The 13252-nt window shown below is 42.9% G+C and overlaps 1 protein-coding gene across 9 annotated transcripts in view; it reads left to right on the top strand.

Annotated features, from left to right (window-relative positions):
* The window catches only part of LOC133116043 (alpha-actinin-2), a 28459-nt gene extending 16840 nt beyond the window's left edge, over positions 1-11619 (top strand). For 2 of the 9 annotated variants that reach the window (XM_061225411.1, XM_061225413.1), the window contains exons 13-21: positions 3904-4012; positions 4597-4737; positions 5309-5491; positions 6223-6357; positions 6583-6762; positions 7588-7734; positions 9323-9388; positions 10098-10256; positions 10722-11619. In XM_061225411.1, the coding sequence (XP_061081395.1) occupies positions 3904-4012; positions 4597-4737; positions 5309-5491; positions 6223-6357; positions 6583-6762; positions 7588-7734; positions 9323-9388; positions 10098-10256; positions 10722-10880 (1279 nt within the window). In that variant the 3' untranslated portion in view covers positions 10881-11619. Of the gene's footprint in view, positions 1-3903; positions 4013-4596; positions 4738-5308; positions 5492-6222; positions 6358-6582; positions 6763-7587; positions 7735-8429; positions 8508-9322; positions 9389-10097; positions 10257-10721 lie in introns of all 9 variants that reach the window. The other 7 variants (XM_061225412.1, XM_061225415.1, XM_061225417.1 and 4 more) reach the window with 6 other exon arrangements.
* The last annotated feature ends 1633 nt before the right edge of the window (positions 11620-13252 follow it).

Below are 13252 nucleotides of genomic sequence, written 5' to 3'. Positions count from 1 at the left end.
GGAGATAATGTACTGAAAGGATTGAAGCACTAATATGGGTGAAATTGAAATTGGAAACTTAGGTCTTCATGTGAAGGTCATCGGTTGCAAGTATCAATGCAAACTATACAGAGACCCACATCTCGCTCGAGTACTGTGACAGAGTCTTACCTTCTTCCATCATCCTACAAAGCAGCTTCAATCTGGAGTGACTTTGTTGGCATTATTCACTCTTCTGGAATAATCTTCCTGCATGTGTGTGGGGCATTACGGTAATAGACAAAGGAAAGTGTTATCTCAGGTCCAAAGGCTTTCGTTCGCGCTTCTAAATATACCGGCAGGCTGGAGCACCTGCTGTTTTCATTGTGTGACAGCGGCGATTGTCCTGGCCGAGCGGGGTGGGCATGTGGCGGGGGCATGGCAGGGCAGCCTCGGTTACCTCTCTTTCCACACAGTCTCCTCACCCGGTCTATTTGCGGACGCCGCTGTCGGAGAGCACCGGGCCAGTCCGCGTGCCGTCCGTCAATGCCGCTTCTTGTGTCGAACGTTGTCGACTCTGATGTAACCGCCCTCGCAGGAAAGCGGGCCAGCTCCTTGTCAATGAGTCATCTGGCCCGGATCCACTCCAGCAAAGAGCCCCGCTGCTTTCAGAGAAAATCTCAGTCATGACATCTAGCGCATTATATCTCCATTTTAAGAAATGGCCTTGTCCCGCCTACTGGTGAAAAGAATCGCATGACCCAATTTTGGCCGCAAAGCAGCTCTTTAAAATAGAATCGTCGTCAATGGAACACGTTTTGCGATTGTATTTAGGCCATACTAAGATAAAGTGAATATCGTTGTCATAACTGTAATTGCATACTGACTTATACAGTTACTGTATTAGCACATGTCCGTCTCAGCATTAAATTAAAACATACTAGATAAGCATGTATTTTCTCACCTCAAACCTTGCACTGGAATAACTTAATTGTCTTACAGTACGTGTGCTGTATGTCATCTTAATCTGCATATGTGGATATAAGGCATGTTTCTGTAATAAGTAATCCTCATAAATGACCTAATTTTGATAAGTCATTTTCTCTGAAAGCCCTAGTCAAAGTGGTTTGATGCCATGCCGACTATTGTGCAGTGCTAGTTGTGAGGACCTAAAGGTCAGTGAGTGTGTCCCAAAAGTGCATCCTCCATTCCTCCACTCTTCTACTCCGCCCATACTTCCAGATAGGATATGGAGACAAGTGGAGGAAAGGAGGATACATATATTATGATTTTATATGTCCGATGTCCGTCTGTCAGTTGTACGTTTGTCTGCCTGTCCCATTATGTGAACGCAATATCTCAGGAACGCCATGAGGGAATTTATTCAAATTTCGTCCAATTGGACTCAAGGATGATCTGATTGCATTTTGGTGGTCAAAGGTGGAAGGTAAAGGTCTCTGTGACCTCATGTCCTTCCAATTCTCATGAATGTGATATCTCAGGAACCCCAGGAGGGAATTTCATTACATCTGGCACAATCGTCCACTTTGACTCAAGGATGAACTGATTAGAATTTGGTGGTCAAAGGTCAAGGTTGCTGTGACCTAACAGGCAACAACAGCAACAACAGGAAAAATGGATTCTCATGGAGAGAGTACGCAAAGCATGCTGTTTGATTTCTATTTGGGCCAAAGAAGAATTAATATCGCAATGATTTTTGAGGAGAATTCTAAAGTTTCGGGGAGTGAATTGCTGCCTCCTGCTGGTTCAAAACAACCTCAGTCCTCTGTACTCCCCTGTAGACTCAGCAAGTTTCTCACTGGAAATTATCCTCTGAAATCATAGATGTCAATATAATGATAATATCCATTTCGTCATAAAATGCACTTAATACCTTCTATTAAATTCCTTCCAACTCTTCACTACATATATTATGAGTCTGGACAAACAGGGCTGTAAACTGCAACTTGACTGGTTGGCAGTTATTTTGCTCTAGTTTGAATATTGGGACGTTGCACCCAGTATCTCTGTTCTTAAGGGTCACACTCTAAATCCCACCTAGGTCTCTGGACACATAAAAGGGGTTTTGCTTTCATTCAAAAAGATGACACCAAATAAGGCTGAAGGGATCCCCTTCTGTCTGTTACCTGTCTGTCAAATTTTCCTACTTTACCAGATAAGACAAATGATGTTGAACTCTGGTTCAGGCCAAAGGTGTCGCTTGGGAAGCAGCCTTTCACACACTGCCAAGTTCCCCCTGTTGAGTGTTTCAGTAACATGAGTTTTGTAAGTATTTCACACATGCTATCTAGAGTTTCTCAGCTAATGGATGGCAATGGAGCAGGTGGCCTTGAAGTACCCCGGCCCCCGGTAGCAGCATCCGAGCCCCCCTGTAAAACCAGACCCCACAGGGGTTAGAGGGGCATTGTTTTGGCGTCATTAGGTCTGTCTCCATTTCCTGCCTCCCTGGTGATAAACTGTGTCCGACAATAAAGCCTCTAAAGTCAAAATAGCCAGAGATATCCTACGCTGCACTGATCGTTATCGTTTATTATTTTGTGTAAATCTCACTATGGTACAAAGCCAGCGGTGCAGAGAAATTCAACGCAACAGAGCACTCATCAGTAGTCTGAATGTCACTAGATAGATACACAGAAGTATTTGCTACTGCCAGGTGTCACATTAAATAAGAAATTGGGGCTTTACATTAATCACATTTTTCAATATGGTTCTTTAATAAAGTACATTCATTATTGCTACTTTCAAAAACGCTCCATTTTTGCATGTGGAATACATTGAATAAATTGTTTAATATTGCAACACATAATATATCATCAATGAAAGTAATAATCAGGATGATATAAATGATGGTAATAATCAACCTTCATTACAATTTATAATATCTAAGGTACAATAATATAGCCTGCTTGTAATAGATGATATACCATACATTATAAATGTTTCTATTAGCATAATGCCTCTACAGTATATTGTCAGCGAGATATAAGAGGATCTGACTAACCTTGGAACGCTGTCACACTTGTATGCTGGCAGTTGGACTTTGAACATGGGATGATGTGTGGACTAATTGTTCATGGGATTTTTCTAACCTAATGTACTTTGCTCATGTTTGACTGAAAATGCAATAATTCAAGTTTGAGCCACCAAAATAGGCTTTGACTGAGTCTCTACAGTAGGTCCCCCTGATGTTATACCTTAAGGGTGCAAGGTTGGAAAGGAACATATATTTATCATTGTAATGAGTTTCCGCAGTCCATTATTAGCTGATTCTCCTGTTTGTTTTCCATAATTATATTGAATCTCTCTCTCTCTCTCTCTCTCTCTCTCTGTCTCTCTCTCTCTCTCTCTCTCTCTCTCTCTCTCTCTCTCTCTCTATCTCACACACACACACACACACACACACACACACACACACACAGATACATGCTATATGGAGTTGGGACTGAATTGATGTCTTTAATTTTTGAAACGGAAATTATGACTGCAGATATGCTCATCCATATCCAGTCAGTCCAGTATAATTTTCAGCAAGTGAGATCAAAGTGGCTATGAACAGGGCTGGCCAATACTGCTAATCCCCAGGAAACATGGATGCCAAGAGTGTGGTTACATAGCTGGAGCGTGCAAGCTTGTCATAGAAGAACTGTGGAAATTGATCCACGCCCAAAGTTTACTGAGATAGAGTTCACATTGTATTGTATTGGCATAGATTGCATGGAATCATTCGCTATTTGTTGACTCTGGAGCTAATTCGAGCTGTGTAAGGCCTTATTGTTAAACAAGGCTGCTGTAGGTGTAATCCTTGTGAGGAGCTCTGGCTCTTACCTCTGCTGTCGTGGGGAAAGCCTCGTCTTATCCCGGCTAACATATGAGACTGCATGGCAGCGAGACAAGATGTCTCCCTAATCCCCCGGGTTTTCACAGCGAGCTGGACTACCACGCCGCCGCTGGCATCAACGAGAGGTGCCAGAAAATCTGTGACCAGTGGGACCAACTGGGAACGCTGACGCAGAAGAGGAGGGAGGCTCTGGAGGTACCGCTCTGGGGGTGTGGGGTGGGGGTGGTGAGGGTGGGGGTGGTGGAGACCCAGATGGCCCTACTGAGCCCTACTGATCCATGACCAAACTTCACTCCTGCAAATCTGTGAAGAGAAGGGGGGGTGGGGCCCTGGATCACTGTGAGTGTGAGTGGCAGACTAAGGACTGTGGTCAGAGCCTCACTGGTCTATTCTCTAAAGACCACAATACGCCAACAGCTGAGCAGCAGGTCAGATACCTTTGGCGTTTATGCTTCTTCAGGTCAGAGGGCGCTCAACTGAAAATGCAGATATCTATATTACTGTTTCTTATGAAATCCCCACATTTCAGTATGTCTATGAAAAATGAAACTTAGTTATCATTTGTAACTTATGTCACCTGTGACATGTCTTCTTTGTGCCATGTGACATTATTATTAGAATAGAATTTGTTTTTCCTAGTTTGTTATTGCAAAAGCCAATATTTGGCACAAACAATTCCAGCATCTAGCAATTAAACAAAACAAAAAAAATCCCTCCCTGATTTTTTGTAATTTAACAATTTATATTTTAACAAAATGCTGTTGTCTGCTGGTGTTCAGAGGACAGAGAAGTTGCTGGAAACCATTGACCAGCTGTTCCTGGAGTTCGCCAAAAGGGCGGCGCCCTTCAACAACTGGATGGAAGGGGCTATGGAAGACCTGCAGGACATGTTCATTGTGCACACTGTGGATGAGATTCAGGTGTGGCATTGCGCCTTTCATTAAACTGGAATGAGCCAGGAACTAGCTCTTAAAGTGGCTCTTCATGAAATCAAGCACATGCCTCATTTGATAAAATGTTAAAAGGCACAGAGGCTCTATTGTACTCGAATGCAATATGGCCTCCGACACAGGCAACAAGTTTAAAAAGTCTGTTTTCTGCTTATTGCATTTGAGCAGGGATCGGCAAGGAGAGCAGTATCTGTTTCAGGATTTCAGACCAACTTCTGCTATTAATGATTTAACAAGCCCAATCATTTGCATGGTCTGTGATATAAACAGCAGCTGATAAATGTTCTTATCTTGTTGCTTTTTACTGTGGTTAAATTTATGAGTGAATCGGTCATGGTGCATATAACAAATTTGCTGATTGAGCCAGGGTAACTGGTAGCAGCAAAATCCTGCATACACACCTGCCTTCCAACACTGCAGTTGCCCACCCCTGCATTAGAGTATCAAAGAGGCTTTTAGCACTAGATTAAACTGCTGGGAAATGTTCAGCCAGTGCCTTTTGGCCAACCATTGTGTAACGGCAACAACTTCTTGCCTGCAGAGCCTGATCGTGGCACACGACCAGTTCAAGGCCACCCTGCCAGAAGCAGACAGCGAGAGACAGGCCATCCTGGGAATCTTGAACGAGATTCAGAAGATCGCCCAGAGCTACGGAATCGGCACCTCCCTCACCAACCCCTACTCCTCAATCACCACCATCGAGATTGGCATCAAGTGGGACAAGGTAGAGTGCCCCCCCCCCGCTCCCCGGAGATGGATGGGTCCTGCTGGTGACTGCTGGTGGCGGGATGAATCACACGGTGGTGGGGGTGGGGGGGTTCACTGCTGGTTCAGATGCAATATTTTATGGTTTGGCTGAATTGAAAGCTCAGTACATCATGACACCACAAATCCCCAAAACACTCCATCTAACAGGCGTCCAAGTGTCAGGTTCAGAAACTGTCCGCAGAGGAGCTGAAAGTCATTTGTAAATTCAGCAGGAAATAGCACAGGAGCTGCGTATTGATTTTTGCTGTAGGCTGGGCTCGGTACGCTGTAACTGTTGATATGAAGAAAAGTCCTGCCATTGTACAAATTTAATTAGGAACGTGTTAAATTGCCTTAGGTACTATATATTGTAGCATGTGCGCATATTGTCAGTGCATGTGTATGATAGCACACATTCATATGTTTATGTTGCTTTTTCATACAGATAGTATCATTTTTATTTTAGCTCACAGGCCTGTAACCTGCAGCCATACCACACTGCCATAATTCTGATTTCCATACTATGCTGCTATGAATTTAAGATTTCCAAGGTGAGGTCCAATGTCTACAATTCCAGGCTTTTATTTTGCACATGATACACATTCCTTTTTTTCTTAAGCTTTTTGAAGCGATATGATCAGGGTTTTGTGCAGGTGTTTGTATGCGTGTGTGTGGTACTGTTGTAATGTAGCGCATGCTGTTGGGCAGGTAAAGAAGCTGGTTCCTCAAAGAGACGGCCTTCTTCAGGAGGAGCTTGCCCGTCAACATGCCAACGAACGCCTGAGACGCCAGTTTGCAGCCCAGGCCAACCTTATAGGGCCCTGGATCCAGACTAGGATGGAGGTCAGAAAGGCTCTCATTCCATCTCCCATTACTAGCCTTCCACAGCTTTTAGGAATGTCTGGTTCTTCCAGACTACACACTATTTCAGCCATATTTTCATATCATTTTGTCTTTTGGAAGAGACAAATTTACATAAAAGGTCTCTTGTAACATTCACTGGATGCACTGAGTAGCTCATGGTGTGTGTGTATGCAGAACTGTACTGAGTTTGTTTGTGTCTGACAGGAAATAGGCCACAGCTCAGTGGAAATGAGTGGCACCTTGGAGGACCAGATGACCCAACTCAAGCAGTTTGAGCACATCATCATTAACTACAAACCCAACATTGACAAGCTGGAAGGAGACCACCAGCTGATTCAGGAATCACTTATCTTTGATAACAAGCACACCAACTACACCATGGAGGTACTCATTCAGCTAGGTTTTCATATGCCCTTCTGCTACACTCAGAGGTATCACAGAATAGTCTGAAAATGTTGGAATTACCTAAATTTAACACTCAACATACACTTTTCTTGCTTAGCTTTAGCTTACATTCAATACAATACATCAGTTTAATTGTGTTGCACAATGGTTCAATTACAGGTCAGAAATGCAGTCTTCTGGTTTATGTCCAGTTCATGTGCCTCCTGTATGGAAGTCAAAAAACACTAGTCACTTGTATGATGATGTACCCCAAGGCCAAGTCATAACTGTCACAGTACTGACTGTGACCCCCAGGGGTAAGGTCACTGTCCCATCAGGAGGTTCTGTCTGCAGGGTCTCCCCCAATCATTGTGCAGCAGTGACTCCTCTTTGGCCAATCAGGTGTCTGTGATTTGCCTGCACCAGCTGTGCAGGAACCTGTCCAGTTCAATGACTGCACACCTCAGCTGCTGAGCTCCTCAGTTAAAAGAACATGTGAGGACATGTTTTAGAGTGGAGCGGCTGTCTTTGTGTTGAATTGACAGAAGATGTTGTAGCAGTGGGTTGGGCCTAATAATATGACTACATTATGAAACAGAAAATATGAGGTGGAATTGTGTTAAACTTGATTATTATCCTCAAAGCCACTCTTGCCTTAAAAATTAAGAACAGGCAGTTTTCCAGAGCAGATTACAGAAATTCAACATTGTGGCATGGTGGTATTATCACCCATTTTCTTCCAGTCGTGGACACAATATTAATTTTGCTAAGATTTTACAATAGATATCACCTCCATTCATTTCCACAATGCCTCTTTGATGACAGCACATCCGGGTGGGCTGGGAGCTTCTTCTCACCACCATCGCCCGAACCATCAACGAGATTGAGACTCAGATCCTCACCCGGGATGCCAAGGGCATCAGTCAGCAGCAGATGAATGAGTTCCGGTCCTCTTTCAACCACTTTGACCGGGTACAGTACTGCTAGCCATCCTTAACTGGGCATGATGTGTGCTGTTTGTAGTAGCATGGCTACTTTAACAAACCCATATGTTATAGACTGTCCTGTTCATAGATCTGTTCTGCATGTGAATCTAAACCATCTGTTGAGATTGTAATCCAGTTATTTTTCAGTCATTGGTTATTGACAGTTTTGCCTTAAGGCATTGTGCAGAATAACAGGTTGGGTATGTTGCATTATTCTTTCTAATGTGGTAATCTTCTCATTCATTCAGAAGCTGAACAAGGACAAAGGGGTAATTAGTAGTGTAGAACTAGTATTGTGTTAGATTTAATGTACCTGCCATTTAAAATGACCATTTAAAATGACTGAAACTGTACTTCAGGGTGCTTTGCTATTGAAAGATTATGCATATATGGAGAATGTAAATTATGAAGTTATATGTATATAATGATAAGTTATAGTTTATAGCTGACATGCTGTAGTTTGCCCTGTAGACCCCATAATTAATTAGTAGTAGAAATGTATAAATGTGGTAGACCTGTACATTTGGGTCTCTACCCAAAATTGGCACATAAAGCCAACATGTCTAATTTAACGTGTGAATCCTCTCCGCTAACTCGACTAACCCGCCTGCCTGTGTGCCTGTTGTCTTTGCTCGCTCCGTGGACGCCGCGTGTCATGGGACACATGCGCACCCCCTGCAGGACGTCAAGGGCAAACTGCGGCGTGATGACTTTAAAGCCTGTTTAATCAGCCTGGGTCATGTGGGCAGCGACAAGCAGGTAGCTGTCCAGCTGTAGGCACCTGTGACCCCCCCCCCCCCACCTCACCTCCCCTGCAGGAGAGGCAGTGCTGCTCCCTCCACATGCTCCCACTGTGAAAACAACAACTATCCATGCAACCTGCCACCCGCCACCTGCCCCCGGCAGTGGCACAGAGGACAATCACAATGTTTTTATTCTCTGACTGCCGGTGTCTGTTAAAATCGATCAGATCGAACCTGGCCCAACAAAGCATTTTGCTTTGAACGCAAGAACACATCTTGACACAAAAATTTTTTTTCTCAGATGTCTTTCATTCATATTCAGTGCATGAATTGATAAAATCAAAAGCACTTGGCAAAATATAAAATCTATAGCTTAGATGTGAACTTGAAGCACTCATTGCAGCATGTGGCTAGCAGCAGCTCCTGCCTCTGGTGCTCTGTAGTAATGTCCTTTTATAAAAGACGCTAAATGTATTTATCTTCTCTCTCTCTCTGTCTGTTGGTTTGTGGATGCTGTCTGTGTGCCATGTCCTTATCCTCTTATTGGCTACCATCTGTTGGCTGTCTGTCTGTCCACTCCTTGACACCCCCTGTTGTCTTGTATTTCTGTACGTCATATGTTACTGCTATGTATCTGTCTGTCTGTATCTCCTCATCGTCCCCATCCCTGTCCTCCTCCATGGAGATATCCTCTTCCAATTCTGGACTTGGGTCCCTCCTCCACCCTGTGCCCTTGGATCCTTACCTGGAGTCACTCCTGCTACACCCCCACCCACCCCCACCCCCTCCCATCTCCAACCTCCGCTCTCCACCTCCCTACAACACCTACAGAAGAAGAAAGGGGGGATGGAGGCTGATGACTTTAGAGCTTGCTTGATCTCCATGGGCTATGCTTTGGTAGGAGGACACACACATATCTGTCCACAAATGACTACATCACCCAAAGTTCTCATTTTGTGTAATACGTTTTAGTAGGATGAGTAGAATGACTGCTTTATTATTACATGTCACACAAGTCTCATCTAACAGTGTTATTTATGTATCTCGGGAACTTGCTGTTCAGGGATGAGTGCTGCATTCAGGGAATGTTACTGTTTTAGAAGGGACAGTTGTTGGGTGTCCATCACCTGTGGCCTGGGACTGGGTTACCGTGACAGGGAACAGCTGGGAAGAGTGGAGCTGGCTCGTTACCCTGGGCTCCATGAATGGGGGACAAGCACATCCACATTTACTGGAATATTCACACACAAATACTCAGAATTGCCATTTTGGTCGTCTATCCAGACGAGAATAGGGGGACAGTTGCAGCCCATAATATGAAAGGGTTTCCCTTAATGTTCTGCTAAAGCTGCTTATTTTTAGTCAGTACCTGAATGGGCCTGGATGTCCTCCAGGAACATTCCTACAGAGTGAAGATGACCGAGATAGACCACCATAGCCGCCAATGGCTGTGCTAATCAAATGTAGCCATAATTATATGCAGGGTGCAGCCCTATTAACGTATAGTGCAGTCATGATAATGTACAGTGGAGGGTATAAAATAGCTGTTGTTTCGGTTTCTTTGTTATTTTTGGGCTTGTTTTGAACTTGGCTGTGTCCTGTGCAGGGTGAGGCCGAGTTTGCACGCATCATGACCCTGGTGGACCCCAATGGGGTTGGGGTGGTGTCCTTCCAGTCTTTCATTGACTTCATGACCCGGGAAACAGCAGACACGGACACCGCTGAGCAGGTCATCGCCTCCTTCAGGATCCTGGCAGCTGATAAGGTAGGCTAGCGGTCTTTCACTTCCACTAGCTTGCTTTTGACTGCTGGAACCGGAGGCCTGACTCACTACCAGAGAGTGCGATGTTTGGCTTCCTGTTTGCTAATGGCTAATCACACTCATCACATTCTACTGTATGGACAGGGAAAAGGTCAAGTGCATCTTCAAGGAAACGGATAATAAAGCTGCTCAAACAATGCCAAAAGTGATAAGAGGAAGAGGGAGGAAAAAGTTTATTATTGTCTTACTAAGAAAAACACAATGAATACACATTCTCTGAATCCGCTCTTTCACTGGTGGTGCAGTATCTGCAGTTTGCACCAATCAGTGGTACACCAGGTCTTACAGCAGACCCGTCACACTGCAGCCCTATTCAGACTGAGGAGTCCAAGAGCACATGAAACAGAAACGAAAACGCACACAGTGCACAGGTTTTGCTCGGGGTTCACGGCCTGTTGTGTCCCACAGCCATACATCCTGGTGGAGGAGCTGCGCCGGGAGCTGCCCCCGGAGCAGGCCGAGTACTGCATCATGAGGATGCCCCCCTACACCGGGCCTGGCAAGGTGCCGGGGGCCCTGGACTACACCTCCTTCTCCACCGCCCTGTACGGAGAGAGCGACCTCTAACTGCATTCACCCACGGGAGGGCAGTGTAGCCACGGGCTTCACCTCAACCTCTGATATTTGGTCGGCTGTCAAAATCTCACTTTCTATTGGATGAAATCCAGCCGTTCCAAGTCCTCCCACCCCCTTTTCCTAACAGCATCCAATGACTACAGTACCCAACAGAGCTATACTATGAGAGCAATATGATATACTGTAGCTACAGTTTCATGCAATATCTACGCTTTATTTAGTGTGTGGCACAGTATGCTATTTCCAATTTAAAAAAAACAAGACTTTTTTTTTTTTCATGTAATGCAGTTAGAAAGCAGGGTTTTTTTTAAATAGCTTGTATTTAAACTCTAAAAAGAACTTGCATAAGACATACAAGTTAGATGGGAATACTGGGTGGATGAAAGGTTGTTTATGCTGTGCAAATAACACATCCATCTTCCAGAGCATAATAAGATGGAAGGACAAATAATTTAATGTAATTAAATTATTTGTTCAGGGCGTTCAGGTGGTCAAAATAAATATGGTGTTTTATCTTTACAGTGCCTAAGCTATGGTAAGACAGCAAAAAAAAAAAAGCTCAGTGGTCGAATGGGACTATATTTGGATGTATTCACTTACTGATGTCAAACCTGAATTTAAGTAGCTCCATTTTTGTGCATGTCACTTCTTTCTTCAGATCCAGCGCCAGTACATGGATATGCCACTGTTAACATTCAAGTGATGACACTGACTTTTTGCATTTGGCTGAGTTTGTTGTGTAAAAAATGCTTTCACACTGTTTCTTAGAGATCCAAAAGACTGACCCACAATAAGGCAATTAATAAATGATGATGATTGTAAAATATAAGCCAATTGTTTGTACTTTTCCAGAAACTAATCAAAATAAACAAATTAATTTGAAAATTCTCTTGTTTCTTTTTTGATTTTGGTTTGGGCATTTTATGTATTAAGTAGGATTGTCACAAGTATATTAGCCTACTAGCATTATTAATGACACTGCTTCTTAAGCATAGGTCAAGACATTGTTTGCAAGATGCAGCAAAGGACATTTCAAGAAAATATTTATTTTTATTATATTAAATTTGTATTTATTTTATATCCTCAGTGATCATCATTACATTTCCATTGCATATCAATGATAAACATCCATCCATCCATCCATCCATTATCTTAACCCGCTTATCCTGATCCAGGGGGGCTGGAGCCTATCCCAGCATACATTGGGTGAAAGGCAGGAATACACCCTGGACAGGTCGCCAGTCCATCGCAGGGCACACAGTACACACACACTCATACCCACAGGCAATTTAGACTCTCCAATAAGCCTAACCTGCATGTCTTTGGACTGTGGAAGGAAACCGGAGAACCCTTCAGCATAATCAGTTAAATGTATAAGTTTCACATTTTAATTTCATCAAAATCTATTTTTTATAAAATGATAAAAGCTGACAATACAAAATTATGTGGCAGTCTTTTCAGTCATATTTACAGAACATATGTAGCTGTACTCTAACTTGTCGATGATGGGGGGAACTCAAATAGCCAATGTGTGAGACAAAAATGTGTAATAATAAATGATACTTTTTGCCTGAGGTGGGAAAATTGTTATTTGAAGGACTTGAATAAGACCCTTATGAAATCATATTAGCAAAAATATGTATTTTCCTGAGATGGAAGACAAAAGCGCATGTTTTCCTGAATATATCCCAGCCTCATTCTGCAAATATTGCTGATTTTTAATAGTACTTTTCTGATAGTTGAATAATATGGTTAGTAAAGCCAATATCAGTGTTGGACCTTGTGATACATGAGGAAAAGAACGAAGAAAACTATTTAGTTCTTAAAGTGTAGCAAGTTTTAAGTGAAACTTTTCAGGACACAGTGGGTTCCTTTAGCTCCCTGTTAACCCTCCTATTATGTTAAGAGTTCTTGACCGCTTTTATGTTTGGGGTCAAATTGACCCCAACAGTTTAAATTTTTACGAAAGAAAAATGTTGACCCCTCATTTTAAAGCCTGAGGTACAGGAAGTGAAAGTTTGGCACCTGAATGGGAAAGTGCCAGAATCATCCACAAAGAAATCTGAGATAAAATTGTAAAAAATTGTATTAAAATTGTAGATTTTTTGTATATTTTCTGAAATTTTATACTGTTTTAGAGAGTCAAAATAAGCTCATACAACACATGCAAAGTTGGTACAGGACTTCTGAAAACAAAGCATTATGTTTATTGCATGTTTACTATTTAATCCCACCAAAATAAAAAAAATTAAAAACCCAGTGTAAAAAAAGGGTTAACTGGTTTTTAAGAGATGTCCAACACTGAATTGGGTCAAATTGACCCCAGACATAATAGGAGGGTAAATAGCAAGCTTTCATGATAA

This window comes from Conger conger, chromosome 2, assembly GCF_963514075.1.
Source record: "Conger conger chromosome 2, fConCon1.1, whole genome shotgun sequence".
Classification (NCBI taxonomy): domain Eukaryota; kingdom Metazoa; phylum Chordata; class Actinopteri; order Anguilliformes; family Congridae; genus Conger; species Conger conger.
Note: the sequence above shows the minus strand (reverse complement) of the source record. Positions and strands in the feature narration are given on the sequence as shown.